Source organism: Pan paniscus, chromosome 14 (assembly GCF_029289425.2).
Source record: "Pan paniscus chromosome 14, NHGRI_mPanPan1-v2.0_pri, whole genome shotgun sequence".
NCBI classification, from domain to species: domain Eukaryota; kingdom Metazoa; phylum Chordata; class Mammalia; order Primates; family Hominidae; genus Pan; species Pan paniscus.
The window spans coordinates 40,474,396-40,494,999 of NC_073263.2; the positions used below are offsets into that span (position 1 = coordinate 40,474,396).

Genomic DNA, 20,604 nt, shown 5'->3' on the forward strand with positions numbered 1-20,604 from the left:
TGAAAGTGTGTAGCACCCCCTACCACCCTGCCTTCTGTTCCTCCTGCTCCAGCCATGTAGGATGTGCCTGCTTCCCCTTCGCCTTCCACCATGATTGTAAGTTTCCTGAGGTCTCCCCAGCCATGCTTCCTGTACAGCCTGCAGAACCATGAGCCAATTAAACTTCTTTTCTTTATAAGTATTACCCAGTCTCAGGTAGTTCTTTATAGCAATGTGAGAAGTGACTAAAACAGAGGACAACACAAAGATGAGGTATTGACAACCAATGTTAACAGTGGGGCCTCTCCCCCACCAGATGGATACAGTCATTCTACCTTTCCCCAGATTTAAAACATTACTGTATCATATGTTAACTTCCTAAATAGATCAGAACCCGCCTTTAGACTTACTATTCAGTTCTAAGGCATTGTGCTACATGCTAAGGTAAAGCTGAGAACAAGGCAGCCCCAGTACTTGCCACTATGAAATCTACAGATATACCTCATCATGCCTATTTCTGATAAACTTTCTTTTACGAATAAAGATGCAAATATTTGCTTCCAAACAGTTTTCTCAAATATCCACAACATCCCTGGCCAAGATATATGAATGTAAATGAACAAAAAGAGAAAGCATGTACCAATTTCTAAGTGATAAAAGTATTATTACTACAATCTCACATTTATGTAGCCTAATCTTCAAGTTTAAAATATCTTACTAGTTCTGACTGAACCAGAAAATAAATCTATAAATCCCAGGACCTTATCATACATTTGGGTCATGGCCCACCATTTTGCTTCCTGTGGCAGTGGTAAGAAAAGAACATTCCTCTCTCTTTCCCTACAAAACAACTCATTTTGTTCACAGGAATATGGAGGAAGGCATATAAGAAAGTACTCAGTGAGCTGGGTGGGGTGGTGCATGACTGTTGTCCCAGTTACTCAGGAGGCTAAGGCAGGAGCATCACTTTAGCCCAGGAGTCCAAGTCTAGGCTGGGCAATACAGTAAGACCCCATCTCTTTAAAAAAAAAAAAACTGCTCAGTGAAGACTTGATGAATTGAGTAGGTTTGGTTCCTTTTAAATGCCTCTTATTTTGTCACATTCATCTCAATATATTTAGGAAAGGAGAAATGGGAGATGACAAAACAGTACTAAATCCAGCAGATGAAACAGAAAATGTAATTTTCTTCTCCATGTAGGGCTGTAGTTTCTGAAGATAATACAGTTTAAAACCAAGTTAGGGGCGTTTTATGCCCCCACATCCTCAGGATTAGGACACTGCCTAAAGCTGTGCTGCAGCAAGGTCCTACTGGATGGAGACACACGTACCTGTAAGGGTGATGTCATCATCATCATCGTCTATGATTTCTTCTTCAGCAACATCCAGTGAACTCTCAGTAATCATGTCATTGGGCTCTTCCACACAGGCTAGACCGGCATAACTATTGAGAATATCAGCACCAGGAACATGTTCCACAATTACAGCAGGAAAAATAGCTGGATCACCAAGCTGGGAAGGGTTAGGGAGAGGAAAATGAAAACAAAGGATTAACACAGTTTTGCTTTTGTTAAATACTGCTCAAAACTATTTTATACTAGCCATCAATTTAATTTTTAGATCATCAGGCTGTATCTCTACAATCTTTCTAGGCATTAGGTAATTTGTATCTATTACAACCAAATAATGGCATTAAAATTTAAAAATGAAGGCCGGGCGTGGTGACTCACACCTGTAATCCCAGCACTCTGGGAGGCCGAGGTGGGCAGATCACCAGGGTCAGGAAATCAAGACCATCCTGGCTAACATGGTGAAACCCCATCTCTACTAAAAATACAAAAATTAGCTGGGCACGGTGGCACGCACCTGTAGTCTCAGCTACTAGGGAGGCTGAGGCAGGAGAATCACTTGAACCTGGGAGGCGGAGGTTGCAGTGAGCCGAGATTGCACCACTGCACTCCAGCCTGGGTGACACAGTGAGGCTCCGTCTCAAAATAAATAAATAAATAAATAATAATAATAAGATGCCATTAATGCATAAGCATGAACCAAGAAGTGACATAAAAATAAAATGTTAATTGAATAAAATCTCAATAAAAGTTTTTTTGGCAAAACAAAAAAATCTGTGAGCTTAATATTACACTGTCGCTTGGCACAAAGGCCGTGTTTTAACAACAGCTTTTGACTTAAGTGGGAAAATTAACCCTCATTTTCTATTATTGTTATTTTCAAGTATGGCTATATTAAGAGTATAAATTATTACTCCTAATGTCTAGTTATAATATCACAGAATTTTAGAATGGAAAGGACCCATACAATTTAATGTAAGTCAGCTACCTCATTTTATAGATGAGGAAACTGACCCAGAGAGGGTTTTTAACAACCTACTAAAAACTCAGTTAAATAGCGGCAAACCTCATTAAGCTACTACTTCCTTTATCATTTTGAGATAATCGCACTTATAAAAGTTGCAAAAACAGCACAAATAATTCCCATACAACCTTCACCTATATTCCCTCAGTTCTAACATTTAACAACATCTATTTATCATTCTCTACCTATATTGTTTTCTGATGTGTTTGAAAGTGTTAGACATATTGCTTCTTCATCCTACTTTGTGTTAATTTCCTAAATATAAAAATACTATCTAATATAAAGACAGCATAATTATCAAAACTAGGAAAATAACATTAATACAATACTATTATCTAATCTTTAGACATTATCCAAATTCCTAATTGTCCCACTAATGTCCTTTTAAAAAGTTAAAAAAAAAATCTTTTTTGGTTATAGGTTTCCTTTAGTAAATATCATGTTTCTTAATAACTCCTTTAACCTGGAACAATTTCTTTTCCTTTAATCTGAGAAGTTCTTTGCTCTTTGTCTTTCACAATCTTGACACTTTTGAAGAGTACAGGTCATCTGTTTTGTAGAATGTCTACCAATTTGGGTTTGTATATTTCCTTATGATTAGATTCAGTTTGCATTTTTGGTAGGAATACCAAAGAAATAATGTTATGTCCTTTCAAATACATCATGTCAGGGGGTCCAAAATACCTATTTGTCCCCCCATTCCTGGGGATATTAATTTTTAATATATATTTATGTTCATACTATTGAGACAGGGTCTTGCTCTGTTGCCCAGGCTGGACTCGAACTCCTGGGTTCAAGTGATCCTCCCGCCTCTGCCTCCCAAATAGCAGGGACTACAAGTGCATGCCTCCATGCCTAGATTAATTTTGATCACTTAGTTAAGGTAGTATCTACCAGGTTTCTCTATTATCAAGTTACTAATACGTATCTTGTGGGAAGATAACTCAAAACTATGTAAATTTTATGTTTCTGAACTAAACACTTCTCTATAAAGAATCTTCTCTTTTTCTTTGAGATGGAGTCTTGCTTTGCCGCCCAAGCTAGAGGGCAGTGTGGCGATCTTGACTCACTGCAACCTCCGCCTCCCGGGTTCAAGCTATCTTCTTAAATGTAAGAAAAAGTTCCTGCTCATAGATAATAATGCCAGGCACCTTGCTATTTTCCTTAAGTAAGTCTGCTATATTCAAAATATTATTTATGGTTTCATTGCAACTAAGCAGCCTCAATCTTTTAAAATTAATGTTTACAAAACTACACACTGAGGTTAGACATTACTTCTGTCATAATAATTTAATTACCTAAATTAAATATGCATCGTAGGTGCTAAACAGATAATATCCTTGCCTTCAAGAATGCTATGTTCTGAAATTTATGGTTAATAATCCTAAAACACATTTGGATCGTTTTATTTCAAAATGTTTCTTCCTGTTTCAGAAAAGAGGAAGCTAGCTAGAAAAGTAACTGGCTCTTCAAATAGTAAAACAAATTTTAAAACAGAAACTAGGAGGCTCAAAAATTATACTATAGAAGCCAGGCCTGGTGGCATGTGCCTGTAGTCCCAGCTACCTGGAAGGCTGAAACAGGAGGATGGCTTGAGCCCAGGAGTTCAAGGCTGTCCTGTGCTACAATCCCATCTGTGAATACCTACTGTACTTCAGCCTGGGCAACACAGCAAAACCCTGTCACTGAAAAAAAAAAAGAAAGAAAAAAATTATACCGTAACTTACACAAATCCACTTCACACACCTTAAAGAAAAGTGTAGCTAGCCTTCCCTTTCCCTTTTTTGACAGGTAAATTGTAGACATGCAATCCTAGCATAAACATGGACTTGTTAAAACACTTTTCCTTTTCTTCTCTTCTAAAAGCTCAATTAAGCTCCTGGGCTTCTAACAAGGCTTAGTCCAGAATTAAGCACTTTTATGCTGCAAAAACCCATGTACAAGGTAGGAACAGAGCTCATCACTTCATCCGCTGATAAGTCAGAGACAGGCGTGTAAAATGCAATTCACAGGAGCAGTTCTCACCCAAATGAAACCAAAGTATTCCTCCCTAACCAAATCTATTTGGCTCCTGTAGCTTGGGTAGAGAGTGCTAATGTGTACATAACAAGGGATACTTCCAAATTTTTGAATCTATACAGTTCTTGAGTTTTGGTTAACCACAGTTACTTGTTACTACTTTATTCCTTGTCCTGTTCTACTAACCAGTAGTTACTCTATTCTCCAGAATTCTCCTTTATAATCAATGTCACTTCTACCACAGTGCCCTTCCCAGAGGCAATCACTGCTACCAATTTCTTTGTTCCATAACAGACAGTAAATGTACAGTCAGGCATACTCCAAATTGCTTTAAACAATCATAATTAAATTCAGTTTAAATTTAATAATTTTTAAACTATTTAATAAGAAAAATTTCAAACACACAAGCGTCAAGAGAAAAAAATGTTTCCTTTGAAGCAAAAGGTTTATTAAGAATGAAAAGTAGTTTTGAAGTCTTTGGGATTAAAAAAAGAGAGTGGCCAGGCATGGTGGCTCATGTCTGCAATCCCAGCACTTTGGGAGGGCAAGGTGGGTGGATCACTTGAGGTCAGGAGTTCGAGATCAGCCTGGCCAACACGGTGAAACCTTGTCTTTACTAAAAAAATACAAAAAATGAGCCAGTCATGGTGATGGGCACCTGCGATCCCAGCTACTTAGGAGGGTGAGGCAGGGGAATGGCTTGAACCTGGGAGGGGGAGGTTGCAGTGAACCAAGGTGGCACCACTGCACTCTGGCCTGGGTGAAGAAGACTGTCTCAAAAAAAAAAAAAAAAAAAGAAGAAGAAGAAGAATGAAAAGAGACACATGGTTCTGTGATTTAGAAGGCAGCCACATGTAGCAGAAAAGAAAAACTGGGAACCAGGAGACCTAGGGCCTTCTCCAACCCTGATTTCATGACCTTATTTTCTGAAACTTTAAATGAATGAAGAGCACCAGTTGATCCTACAGGCCCTTCCAGGTTTTGCTTTCTTAATATTTTGAATTCATGGATTCTACTGTCTGAGCTTATAACATTTCACGAGAAGAGATTATTCGCTCTTACACACTAAAATGGGAGAGGATTAGCATGCACTGTGGCCACATAGCTGCTGCCATTGCTATTAACCAACATTTTTTAGTACTTAATATGCACGAGACATTTTGCACATTGCTTTACGTGAATTATCACTCTATTTAATCATCACAAAATGCTATGATGGAGACACACTGGACTATCCATTTTACACATGAGAAAACAGAGGCAAGGGAAATAATCTACTCCAAGTCATAAACCTAACTTGAACTGACTCCAGGGTCCATGTCCTTTACTTATACACTACTGTAGTCAGCTTTAAACATAGTAGATTTGTTCTGCTGGCATACTTACTTGGCTCTGTTTAGAAAACCAGAATAATTAAGGAGCTGTGTTTGAGGTGGAGGTATGAGTTTCACTATTATTTCCAAGGCTTCACCAATCAGAGTCTATAACAAAATTTCTCATGGGAATAGCCAGTTCTTCTTGGTCAGCAGGGCACTTCCCAGGATCACTCCTAATTTAGTCCTACAGCCTTCTCCTTCTGAGGTACTTGCTTTTATCATGAAAGGCATGGTCCATTCTTTTCTAGTCCACTGAGATGGGATGTATATTCAAAGTTGTTCATCTCTAGTTTCCCCGGGATGCTATTAATCCATATATAAGAAAGAGACCAACTTCAGATTTTCATAAGAATATGAATAGTTAGGTGCTGGGCGCGGTGGCTCATGCCTGTAATCCCAGCACTTTGGGAGGCCGAGGCGGGCGGACCACGAGGTCATGAGATCGAGACCATCCTGGCCAACATGGTAAAACCCTGCCTCTACTAAAAATACAAAAATTAGCTGGGCATGGTGGCATGAGCCTATAGTCCCAGCTACTCAGGAGGATGAGGCAGGAGAATCACTTAACCCAGGAGGCGGAGGTTGCAGTGAGCCAAGATCGCACCACTGCACTCCAACTTGGGTGACAGAGCGAGACTCTGTCTCAAAAAGAAAAAAAAAAAGAAAGACTATGAATAAGTCAGGTAAGAGGCTTGAATCTGTATATACAAAATACATTTAGGAAACACCTCTCAGGTGACTAGAAAGATTCTTCCCACTCTATTACCATAAATAGAAAAAAAATGCACACTCCTGAAACTCCAGCTGCTGATCTGGGCTCATGATGAACTGCTTTGTAAACTGGATTGACTAGTAACTGGCTAAAGTATGAGTCATCAAGAACCTAAGAACTGTAGAACCACACATTCTACAATTCCTTCTAGAGAACTGGTTCCCTACCTTTTAAAGAAATAGTAAAATTTCAAATGCTGAATTTTCCTAGGTTTACATTTTCAAAACAAATAAAATGTTGGGACTTATATTAGTTTGCTATGGCTGCTGCAACAAAGTACTACAAACTGGGTCCCTTAGCAGAAATTTATTTTCTCACAGTTCTGGAGGCTAAAAGTCTGAAATCAAGGTGTTGGCAGGGCTGGCTCCTTTTGCAGACTGTGGGGGAAGGAACCGTTCCAGGTCTCTCTCTTTGACTTATAGATGGCTGGTCTTCATGTTTACATGGGCTCTGTGTCCAAATCCAACTCCACTCACCCCCCGACTTTTTTTTAATTGAGACAGGATGGAGTGCAGTGGCGTGATCTCAGCTCTCCCTCTGTCACCTAGGCTGGAGTGCAGTGGTGCAATCTCAGCTCACCATAACCTCTGCCTCCCAGGCTCAAGCGATCCTCTCACCTCAGCCTCTCAAGTAGCTGCGACTACAGGCATGCACCATTACGCGTGGCTAATTTTTGGATCTTTTGCACAGATGGGTTTCTCCACGTTCCCCAGGCTGGTCTCGAACTCCTGAGCTCAAGCGATCCACCCAACTCGGCCTCCCAAAGTGTTGGGATTACAGGTGTGAGCCACCGCACCCAGCCCAAATTTCCCCTTTTTATAAGGACACCAGGTAGTGGAGTAAGGGCTCCCCTCTCCTGTAGTGTAACTTCTTTACTAATTACATCTGCCATGACCCTATTTCCAACAACCAAATAAGGTTACACTCTGAGGTACTAGAGGTTAGAACTTCAATATATGAATTGGTGTGTGGGTGTGCACGCAGGCACAATTCAACCAATAATAGGACTTAATTTAATTTAGTTTTAAGTCTGTCATTTAACAATTTGTTCCTTCTGCACGAAATAATTTGTATAAACTAGTCTTTTCATTGTTTCTAAATTGAGATTGGATATTACTCTTCAGGTTTCTTTGCTGAAGATCATCAAATCTTACCCACCTCAATTTTTTCCACACCATTTCAAACAGACCCTTTCCCAAGATTTATTTAAAAGATGGGCTTCAGGAAGATAGCAGATATTCATAAAATAGCCACACTCCTAATAGTAAGCAATAAGATGTTACCTACTTTTAAGAAATGAAGGTGTTGGCCGGGTGCAGTGGCTCACACCTGTAATCCCAGCACTTTGGGAGACTGAAGCGGGTGGATCACCTGAGGTCAGGAGTTCGAGACCAGCCTGGCCAACATGAAGAAACCTCATCTCTACTAAAAAATAAAAAAATTAGCTGGGTGTGGTGGTGTGCACCTGTAATCCTAGCTACTCAGGAGCCTGAGGCATGAGAAGCTTGAATCTGGTAGGCAGAGGCTGCAATGAGCCCAGATTATGCCACTGCACTCCAGCCTGGGTGATAGAGCAAGATTTCATCTCAAAGAAAAAAAAAAGAAATGAAGGTTTCAATGCTTCTTTGATGCCTTAACAAAAACATTACATTCCATGTGACTGGCTGCTACTTTAAAAAATGACCTTCCAAACCTTCCAAACACTTCTAAAAACTCTCATCATTTAAATAATTAGATTAAGCATCTTTTCTTTTATTTGCATCATGAAATCTAATTAAATTCTACTGGTGCTTATCAATTTTCGCTGTACAGTGGGAAACATTTAAGAATATCAATATTTGACCCCACATGGGATAAAATAAATCAGACTATCTGGGGGTGTGACCAGAGCCTAATATTAAAGCTCCCCAGGTGAGTCCAATTTGCATCCAGGCTTCAGGACCACCGCTCTGAAGAATGACAACATTCAAAACTGCATTCCCTAAGTTGAGTCAGCTCTAATTATTCTTGCTAAGATCTGGGATATTAGTAATTCAAACAATTACATTTTTATATTATTAGATCTTTTGCTATTTGTCACTTGCAGATTATTTTCCCCTTTGGTTTTTGAACAGAACCAAAATAAACCACAAACCATGGGAACAAGAGAGGGAAGATCTCCTGGAACTAAAATCTATCAAAGATCAGGGTTTCCAAAGCTTCAATATCTAGAAGCAAATTACTGCAGTGATAAAGTAATTTTCAATTGTTTCATAACTTTCTTGAAGGTCTTAACAGCTCCAAAGAGATTTCCCCTTTCTATTAATTATAGATAAATTTAGGATATATGTTGAAAGCAAAATTTCAGCAAACATTTTTGCAGCAATAATAAAATTCAAACCAAGTTTTAGCAGAAGAGAGTCACAGTTCCCCAAATTTCAACATTGTCTACGATATAGTTTCCACTTGTGGTTGATCACGTATGTGGCAATACCATCAAGTTAAAAAGAGAAGGAAAGCGACCAATGTAAGCAGGACATTATGTGACTCCCCTAACTAGGCTTGCTTGTTCCACATACCACAATCCAAGGTCCTATGTGGATATTTCAGAAACCATGAATCATTATTCCAACTTCATTAATAATTTTGTTCATCAGGTTTTTGGGTATCAAAAAGCACAAGAACTTTCATATAACTTGTTTACCAAGTTTCTCTAATAGCAGAACTCAATCTGGTATATGGTGATTGTGAAACATCCCATCAAAATCCTCTCTAAAATAGCTTAAAATGAAATACCTACAAAATATTTTCCCAAAACAAAAAGCAAGTTAAATTTAGTCTCTAGCATTTTTCCAAAGCAGACACTACTTTTTAAAGACAGGTGCAAAACGAGCACACCTTCGAGTAGTTCACGCAACGTCTTTGCATCAAGGCAAGAAAACACCAAGAGGGGTCTGGTGCCTTACTCCTCCCACAGTCTTCAACAGCTCCCCTGACTCCAAAGCCTGTCCAATAAGCACACAAATTAAACACTGCACTTGCTATGAAAACACATCTTTGAGACAAATCCCTGTGCCCAGCCTTCAAATCAGACTGAGGCCCCAAAGCCTTATCCTATGAAGACACTGCTTTGAGGACTTCTGAATTATTCTTGAAATCACTTCCTTTTACATTTGATTTAAAAAACAAAAACCCAGCACCTCACTCTATTACAACACGATCTGACAGTACTTTACCATGCAGCAAATGCACTACATACACACATGGTGAACAGGGTGTAACAGTAAAAACTCAGGTTCTTATTTAAGGTAGGACTCCACCATGGCCTGGGTATTTGAACTCATGCAAGTTATCCAGCCTCTCTAAGCTTTAGTTCCTACATCTATTCAAAATAAGAATAATAGTATCTTCTGGAATTGTTGTAAGAATAATGTGTAAATAAATCATTTGTGATAATGCATGGCATGTAGTAAGCAATAAATAAAATGTTTTGATGATTAAAGCCCTTCAACATTTGATACGGATAGAAATAAACACTCTCAAAAACTGACTTACTACAATCTCACATGGACAGGCATGGTTTTGTTTTTATTTTTTTGAGACAGGGTCTTGCTCTGTCGCCTCGCTGGAGTGCAGTGGCGTGATCACAGCTCACTGCATCTGTGAACTCCTGGGCTCATGCAATCCTCCTGCCTCAGTCTCCCAAGTAGCTGGGACTATAGGCGTATGCCACCATGTCTGGCTAATTTTTTTTTTTTGTAGAGATGAGGTCTCTCTATGTTGCCCAGGCTGGTCGCAAACTCCTAGGCTCAAGCAATCCTCTCCTGCCTCGGCCTCCCAAAGTGCTGGGATTATAGGTGTGAGCCACCATGCCTTGTCCTTTTTGTTTATTAATTATTTTTTGCTTTATTTATTATTTCTTTTGCTTTCTTTAACCTTTAAGCTTTGTTGGGATTTGATTTTGTTTTATTTTTAATGAGAATAGTCTTTTCAAAACATAGGTGAACAAACCTTAACCATCCACACTTAGCAACAACATTTAGCTTCAACTAAAAGCAAATGTTGATACATATGTGTGTTCACTTTGTGAAAATTCATAAACTGCATGCTTATTACCGACATACATTTTTGTATTAATGCTACACTTCAATAAGAAGTTTAAAAAGCAGAGGTCCATCTGATGGGAGAAACAAAACTTCAAAACATCTTCAAAATACTATGATGGTATTCCTTCATTACCTCATATAAACCATGATAAAATTAAAGGAAATCTCTACACACAGTACATCTACATGGATAAACACACACAAAAAATTAGGGTGACTGGTGAACAAAGTGAAAAGTTGAAATCCTTTCAACAAATCCCCATGGCACATTTTTAATAATTATCTTTGGGAATAAATAATACAGAACATATTTATATTCCAAGAGTATGAAACATCATTGCTTCCTTTCCATATAGTGCCCCTCCTCAATGGTTTCCACTATTTCTAAATTCCAAAGTGTATTTTAAATGATTTCAGGAATTGATGTATTACACAAAGCAAGCTAGGATTGTGCAATAGATTTCCAAAGCCCAGTACAAAGTTTTCTGTGAAGAATTCTTCATAGCCAAATTCTCCACATACTTTAAAAAAATATGCCACTAAAACAGCTCCAAATATTTCTGTTGATTAACTCAAGCTCCCTGTAAACACTTTCTATATTCTTTTTTTTTTTTTTTTTTTTTTAGACAGGGTCTTGCTCCGTTGCCCAGGCTGTAGTACAGTGGCACAATCACAGCTCATTGCAGCCTTGACCTCTGGGGCTCAAGCAATCTTTCCACCTCAGTGACATGAATAGCTGGGAGAACAGGCATGTGCCACCACACCCAGCTAATTTTTGTGTTTTTTGTAGAGATGGGGTTTTGTCATGTTGCCCAGGCTGGTCTCTCAAACTCCTGGGCTTAAGCAGTCCATCTGCCTCAGCCTCCCAAAGTGCTGGGATTACAGACATGAGCCATTGCGCCCAGGGTCCTATTCTTTATTATAAAATAAAAAGCAGTTTTAGCAACCAGGCAGAAAAGTTTATGTCGTTGTAGTACCCACTGCTCAACACATTGGTCTAAATTATAAGAACATCATAGTTTTACTGACTACAGGTGTAGTACATGAGTCTAGTTCTTAAAAATGTTATACATAAATGTATTTGGGAAAAAGTAAAAAATCGCACTAATCCTAGATATAATCAGTATAAAAGACAATTTACTTAATAGTCTTCCATATTCTCTTTTTCCTTTATGGTTCTTTTTCTCTCTTATACCCTAGCATAATGGTTAAGAGTTTGGGCTCTCTCAGGTCAGTCAATTTCAATACAAGTGGCACTTTACAGTTGTGTGTTTCTGGGTAACATGCATTCCTTCAACCTCTTTGAGATTCCTCATTATACATGTTTTCCTTACTTGTAAAATGGGGATAACAAGAGTTATCACACCATACAGGCTTTTAAAGATGAAAATATAAAATGCATATCACGTGCAGGGCCTGGCAAGGGTAAGAGACAATAAGTGTTCATTAATTATTAAACAACACATAAATTTTTAGATTAGCCTAGTGTTTATATGTGTGTATGCAAATTCTGCCAGGTTTTGGTATCAGTGTTATGTCAGTTTTGTAAAACTGAATTAGGAAACTCTCTCTGAACCGAAACTGTTTAAATGAGTTCATTAAATTTTTAAGACAGGGTCTCTGTCAGTGAGACTCCAGGCTAGAGTGCAGTGGCACAATCATGGCTCACTGTAGCCTCTACCTCCTAGGCTTGAGATCCTCCCACTTCCGCTTCCCAAGCAGCTGAGATCAGAGGTACAGGCTGCCACATCATGCTAATTTTTAAATTTTTTTGTAGAGCTAGAGTCTTACTATGTTGCCCGGGCTGGTAAAGTTGAAAATCACTCACTCACGAAACTATCTGGGCCTACTGGTTTTGTGCATGTGGGGATTGTTCCCTGGCAATTTCCTCAGTAGTTTCTTTCATTGTTACTGGCACATTTTCAAAGAAAAAAAAATCTACATTATTACCATTCCAAAAACTTAAAATATTTCAATGCATTAGCTCAAATGATATAGCAAATCCTTATACTGTTCTGCATTATCCCATCATCCCTTAAAATATAAACAAACAAATCAAGTGTCGTCAAGATTAATGAGGAAATTAACGAACAGCTAAAAGACAAATTATCCTCTAGTTGATACTCTAAAAGAGTGTTAGTAAATCAGAACTGGAATCTAGACTTATTTAGTAATTCAGCTAGGTTACTTTGAACAGTAATTACTCTGGATGCCTTTGTAACCCTGCCCTACAAATCTATCATAGGTGAAAGATTCTAATACAGGTCTCCTAGTCACTTAGTAATAAATTCAAGATAACATTATACTATAGAAAACGGGAAGAATACGATCTCTATCATACAGTGACTTGTAAGAATCCAAGTGTATACAGAAAAGACTGTAAACTACAAAGAGCTGTACAAGATGTTAGGCAGTGTTATCTTTACATTGTATTCAAGACTAAGGCAAGTAATGTTTTCTTGGCATGGAGGTTAACATCCAAAGATGCTGCTTTGGATGTTAATCTTCGTGCCAAGTATGTTTGGATGTTAACCTCCGTGCCAAGAAAACATACTTGTCTCTATTAGCCTCCTTACACTTCCCAATGGCGTTTGTTCTCTAATATCCTCATTTTTATGGATTATGTACCTGCTATAAATGTCACATAGATAAACATGTGGTTTAATTAAGGGGAAAAAAGGATTCAAGTGTCTGGTCAATGTACTTTCAACTAAAAAAACTCACTACAGCGCTGTGTAAAAAGTGTTCTCTAGTCTCTGTCTTTGGGAGTCTTTCAATATAATAAACTATAAAATAGAATACAGTGGTACCCCTAATGTAGTGATGACGGAAGCAGCTACTATGTTAAGGACGTCATATAGGCTTTATCCACTCAATCCCCACAACACTAGGCTATATATTATTGACACATACTAGTCACCCAGCCAGAAAAAGCTGAAATCTGAACCCAAGCAATCTGACTCTAGAGTCCACAAGTTTAACCACTAACCAGTACAGGATCCTATAGATAAACTACTTAGAATTTATTACTAAGTCATAATGAAAGTCTCATTTCAATTAACGCTTGGATAAAAAATGTGTATTATGTATAGATTGATAGTTATCTTCTAAATGATCACTGTATTAGACCTACAGCTGAAACAAGTTTGTTTTCTTTTTCTTTTTTTTTGAGACAGGGTCTTACTCTGTCACCCAGGCTACAGTGCAGTGGCAAGATCACAACTCACTGCAGCCCCCACCTCCCAGGCTCAAGTGATCTTCCCACCTCAGCCTCCTGAGTAGATGGGACCACAGGCAGGCACCACAACACCCAGCTATTTTTTTAATAGAAACGGGGTCTCCCTATGTTGCCCAGGCTAGTCTCAAACTCCTGGGCTCAAGCGATCTTTCTGCCTTGGCTTCCCAGAGTGTTGTGATTGCAGGCATGCGCCACTGCGTCTGGCCAGTATTTGAGTGTTTCTGAAAAAATCCTGGCTTCTCTCTTGCACAGCACCATCAAAAACATAAAGGTCTAAGTAAAATGGTCTTTTCTCCAGAATTCCCCAAGATAATGTTTGAAATTCCATTGCAAATCCTTGTGGAGTTACTTTTTAACAAAGTCTAATCCTAGTGTAACTGTGTCATGACAATTGGCTTTCTTTAGTCTTTGCCTAGATTTTTCTTTTTGTAGCCAGGATAAATTACAATTTGGCCATACATCTCAAAAAGTAAGAGTCAATGCGAATGATCTGTTTTCTTATTGGAATGTCCACATTAAAAGCTTAATAGTATTGGTGGGTTGTGTATGTGTGGGTATATGTAAACAGAATCAGTTATGAGGTAAACAAACAGGTAGTTTTTTTGGGGGGAGTATAGTAAATTTTAACCAGATTTAAATGTTTACTTTACTTACAAACTAAGTAGATTAATAAATATCAGAGTAGTCACTACCAGACTGGTAAGTGTTTTAAACATGCAGATTCCATATAACTCAAAGAATTTTAAAAAATCATAAAGGGGCAATTTCTGCTATGAAAAGATGGACTTTGACAAGAATCTTATACAATATGTACACAGCAAAGAATAAAATGAGGTAAGGCATCCTTGAATATAGGCAGTTTAGCTACAATAGAGTCTCTCCCAGAATGCAAAATTCATACTACCTGCTCATAGGTATGGGAGAAATTAGTAGTACTCCAAAAAAACTGAACAACGCCAGGGCAAACTATGTCGAAACAAATGTTAAAGGAAAATGCTCCCTTACAGCATAAGTCCACCAGATTTTTAAAATCCTGAGTCACAAGTTTATTGGCTTATTCTAGAATCAAGACAGCCATTCTGGATTATCAAAGGAAAAATGTGACAACAGAACAAAACAAAACAATCTGAATGAATTTGTATAACTGGTATGCAAGTCACAAAAATCACTTTCATCACCTCACTTACCCAGTTGGATAATAGAGATTATCCAGTGTAAGACAAGAGCTATTAAAGCTTTTTCTTGATTTATCTCAGGTCATTAATATGAGGACTGTTCCATGTGCCATGCTACAGGTAAATGCATTGCATAAACATTTAATGCTCATAACCTTGGGAGGTAATTCTGTTATTTTTGTGAAAGAAATAAAGCTCAATGATATGTAAAAACTTGTCTAAAGTTACACAGCTAGAGCCAGGCTCCCAAATTGATGTTTTTTTAATGCCATATCACACAGACTCTTGATTGACAAACATCAGTTTTCATGATTAAATGTTATGTCAAAGTTGTAGGCAGTGGACTGAACACACACTAATCAATCACTGTTTAAAAAATCATCTCCCACCTAAGTCTTTAAATAATACATTATTTCCGAATGTGTATGTTGAGGTAGGAAAGGGGAGGGAGGAGATTACAGATAGCTGGGCTTCCCAGTAGCTCCTTTCCAACAGAACAATGGAATTTTGTTCTAAATGTTCTTGTTTTTATTTTGCATATGCCACAAAATAAAGTAGAATAGCGCAAATGCAGAAATCATGTAAAACCATAAAATATAATAAATCATTAAACTGTCACCTAAAAGATCACCTTTTAGGAGGGAAGCTTCTTTCCTAACTTTAATCTTTGCATCATCCTGCTGATAAGTTTCCTGGTCTCATATCTTCAGTACTTTCAACATCACATTTAGTGGGAACAGGTTAAATGGGTCAGCTTACAAATGTTTTACCAGTCAAAATATTATAATGTAGCATTTCTAACAATAATTCCTTGGCTATTTTCCAAAAGAAGAATTGCTCTAATATTGAGAATTTTGGTTACTATTTCTAAAACACACACACACAATTATTTTCATCAGTACTCTCTAAATATGTTGAAAATGACCCTCTTTTTTAAAAAAGGCCAGTTACACTATCTGTTTATATAACTGCCTATCTTTTATGTGCTATGTGTTCACTGAAATGGAAAGAAGACAACAATTTTCAAGATCACATAGCAAAACTAAGACACATCAAAGGTATCAAATGTTAGGGGAAATTTTTTTAAGTTATTTTTAGAAGCAACAGAGGTGCTAATTTCCTTTTTTTTTTTTACCCAGGAAGGCTATTCTAGGTGATTCAGTATTTTCTGGGAGAAGACGTTGCCAACTCTATTTCTGACAAGAAACTGACCAACACAAACCTCATTTTAAAAAGTGTTCTTTGAAAACGTGTACAGAATGGATAAATAAAATGTGGTATATCCATATGATACAATATTATTCAGTAATAAAAAGAATGGAGTAATGATACATGGCACAACACAGATGAACCTTGATAACAGGATGCCAAAGTAAAAGAAGCCAGTCGCAAGACAGCACATATTCTATGATTCCATTTACTATAACTGAATTGTCCAGAATAGGCAAACATACAGAGACAGAAAGTAGATTAGTAGTTCCCAGGAGCTAGGAAGAGTGGGGAAGAATAGGTCATGACTGCTAACAGGTACAGATTTCCCTTCGGGGTGATAAACATGTCCTAAAATTGATTATGGAGACAGACATACAATTCTGTATAAACTTAAAACCATTGATTTGTACACTTTAAGTAGATGGATTATATGGTATGTGAATTACATTGCAATAAAGCTGTTTTTTTTTAAAAGGTACGTATACAGGTATGCCAGGCATAAGAACCATCTACCTGTAATTATACTAACTAATTAGCTAGAATTAGTAACACTTTTTTGCTAAAATCATAAATGCAGAATATAATAATTCTTCCATATTTTAAACTACTTTTCACCACTTACATGTTGCAGTGGCTAGCATTATTCAATTAGTGGTTAAAGGCACAGGCTGGGTTACAATTCCTAGCTTTATCACTTAGTAGCTATGAAATTACAGGCAAGTTGCTTCCCTTCGCCGAGCCTCACTTGACTCTTTTGTAGTGGGAATTAGGAGCACCTACTTCTTAGGATTGTTGTAAGAATTAAATAGGATAATCCCTATAAAGCACAGTGCATGGGGCAAGATGCTCACTAAACACTAGCTACTAAAATTCACCACTGAAAGTTTCTGAAGCCCATCTAGTCCATGTTCTACCCTATACAATGATCTTATCTTATTCATTTCAGGACATTATCCCTGGGCCTCTGTGGGATGGCTAGGGGGCAGTTAAAGGAAGATTTTGCAAAAAAGAGTAATAAGTTCCTACTCTCCACACTGACTCCTCTTTCATAACAACTATCAGCTTCCTTGCTGCCAAGAATGGGCAAAGAGATAAGCCAAATGTTAGACCACAGGCAGGGTTGTTCCTTCACTTAACCTGAAGAGGGCCTCAGCCTTTATGCAAAGTCAGATCTCCCCCAGAAGGCAATCAGGCTTGTACCTGGGGGCTCTAAGACATAACTCCTTTGATAAAGACTTTTCCAAGTGTACCAAAAATAAACAAGCAACCTCTGTATATTAGTTTCACAAATGGCCAAGCTTTTAATGGATTTCTTAAGTTTGATATGACAAGATTTAAAAAGAAGGCAACCAAAGCAGATAGAACCTGGAATTTTAGGTAAATAACAGAGGATCCACTAAGTCCATGTACAGATCAGTAGCAACACTCTAGCTTCCTGCCCTTCTCATCACTGGCGCTGAGTAAGTTACACATTAAACACTATCAACTCATTCCTTCTACCTTACTTTATGAGGTACACCTAACCTCTGACCTAACAGAATCTTGCCATTCCAGTTGAAAAATGGCAGGTTGGTGTGACTTATCCTCTTACATACAGGAAATAGCATATAAGGAAAAAGGAAAGTTCTATATGAATGTTAGTTTCTCTGATTTTTTTTTTGAAAAACAATTTTAATATACAACGGAGTAGAGGGAAAAACAAAAGCATCCACATGCCTACAACCAGATTTAATAAATGTGAACAACTGTCATTTAACACATTTTATTTATTTACAATTTCAATGACAATCTTTAAAAGTTATTTGAAGTGTTTTCCACTAAATGTACAACAGATCAGTTCCAAATACTTCAGAAAAAAGATTCCATGAGCATCTGTTTCTGGTCTTAGAACTGTAGTGACATGGCTACATTGTCCCTGCACCAAATGAGAATGTGGACAATAGGTCCTGGGAAAATGTGTTCTGTGGTCAAGACAGCTGTGGGCAAGGTATCACCCTCTCATTATTCAGAGATGCTCTGATATGATAAGAACCATAACCGAACACTTATATATCCCAGATCATCTAGCAACAGGTAAGTTTTATCTATTTTATAGAAGAGATCACTTATTCAACAGATTTTAAAAAGAAAAAGAATCTTTAAGAGGACTCAGTGATATTAAAGGCTTTGGTAATATTAAGGGGAAAAAAGACAATGTCTTACTTCAAATAATTTAACACATTTGAAAAAATTAGTAATGTGTATATGAAAATTTAAGATGGCAAACGTTGAGACTGATAATAAGCAACAGAAATAACAGAATAAAGTTGTTAATTCTTGAAGGAATTATTTTAGGATGAGGTCCTGGAAAAAGTATGCTTTGTTCTAAAATCTTGAAAGATTATTAGACTTAAATATGCAACAGGTATGAATGTTGGAGATCATTTCTGAGCAAACAGTGGGGAAGCAGGAAAGCATTCTGGAAAATTACATAGTGTGAAACAGTCAGGCACACTGTGAAAAGTTTCTAACCGTAAATTAAGATGTTTGGACTGATAATGAAGTCAAGAGAATCTGTTAAAAGTTTTGGTACACTCCGCTGCTCTAGAACACCTCCTCTTCTTCATCTGTCAGATAAACTAGATCCTCCTTTGAGATCCAGTTCAACTTCCATGGTGAAGCATTCCCAAAGTTGCAGTGCAGTCAATGGCTCCATTCTCAGTATCCACAGCACTTTGCATTTATCTGTGTTACATTGAATAGTGTTTCCCAAACACTGCATGAAAAAATCACTGGGCAGCTTGTATAAAAGACAGCAAGGCACTGTTATTCTTTTTGTTTTGTTTTGTTTTAGACGGAGTTTCACTCTTGTTGCCCAGGCTGGAGTGCAATGGTGCGACCTCAGCTCACTGCAACCTCCACCTCCCGGGTTCAAGCAATTCTCCTGCCTCAGCCTCCTGAATAGCTGGGATTACAGGCATGCACCATCACGCCTGCTAATTTTGTATTTTTAGTAGAGATGGGGTTTCTCCATGTTGGTCAGGCTGGTCTCGAACTCCCGCTCTCATGTGATACACCACCCGCCTTGGCCTCCCAAAGTGCTGGGATTACAGGCATGAGCCACCGCACCTGGCACTGTTACTCTTTAACCTCCAGGAATTAGCAGTCGGAGGAAGCCAATTTACACCCTAGAGAGGAAAGTGCTAAGACTACCTTCTTATATTGTGATGAGATTCTATAAAAATTTGTTGTTCCACATGTTCATTTTTTCCATGTCACCAAACTTCTCTCTAGTGACTTAAGTCTATTAAACACAAATATGATTTGCCAGAAATTCTACTTTTAAAACCAATGACTGAAAAAAAACATTCAGTGCTTTTTTCATATAATATATCAAAATTATAAAAAGCATTAAACTATGCCGGCTGTTCTTCATTAAATTAACTCCGGGAACATTTAAGTAAATAGGTTTCCTTCTCTTTAGAAACTTGTATCCATAGACTTCTGCTTGCTTCTTCTTCTCATACATTCACCATGCTAACACGCTTGTTAAGATCAAACCAAAGCACCATTGCATAAAGGGATATTGCATTCAATACTGATGGGGTTGCTCTCCCATAGAAGTGCTTCATTCTCAGCTACAAATATTCCCAGTTTAGAACAGACAGCAACAACAGAGTTTTAAATTGTCAGCATCAACAGCATTGATATTTCCTTTCCAACACCCCCGCCATGACCCCTGCCATCTCCACTCAAGAGTGCCAAGCAATTCTGGAAAATATGAACTGAATAAGGGAAGATGATCAAAATGCTGGCAACCCTATTAATAGTGTCAGTTTCTTTAGACTAATATATATTTATAACCTAGACCATAACTGAAAACAAAAAATATATTCTAATCTGGTGCCTTCAGTGATTTTATAAACAGCCAAAACAGAATACATTATTTTAAAAGTCATAAATACTTTTTAACTTTAAAAAGTTAAAATCCCAACAGGGTTTTCATGTAGCTTAACAAGCTAACTCTAAAATTCATTCAAAATCCTATTCCAATTTGGGGGGAGGAGGATATCCTATCGGATATCAAATCTATAAATTGATTCTAATGAAAACAACGTGATACTGGCACAATATAAAAACAGTTCAACGAAGGAGAATACACTAGGAGGTTCAAAACTGAAGCCTGTACATATGGTAATTTAGTATTAACAAAGGTGGCACTTTAAGTGTGAAAAACATAAAACATTCAATAAATGGTGAAGGGCTAACACCACTATTTGTGGGAGTGGGGGAAGAATCTTCAAATCATGAATACCTCACATCATACAAAAATAAACTGCAGATGGACTGAGGAGCCAAACATATGAAAGATACTAGAAGAAAACGTAGGCCAGGGG

At 37.7% G+C, this 20,604-nt stretch overlaps 1 protein-coding gene across 4 annotated transcripts in view; it reads right to left on the bottom strand.

The window, feature by feature from the left end:
• Positions 1 to 20,604, bottom strand: part of ELF1 (E74 like ETS transcription factor 1) — a 126,591-nt gene that overhangs the window by 22,353 nt on the left and 83,634 nt on the right. For all 4 annotated transcript variants that reach the window (XM_008958765.5, XM_024925268.4, XM_034936626.3 and 1 more), the window contains one exon: positions 1,310 to 1,490. In XM_008958765.5, the coding sequence (XP_008957013.1) occupies positions 1,310 to 1,490 (181 nt within the window). The remainder of the gene's footprint in view (positions 1 to 1,309; positions 1,491 to 20,604) is intronic.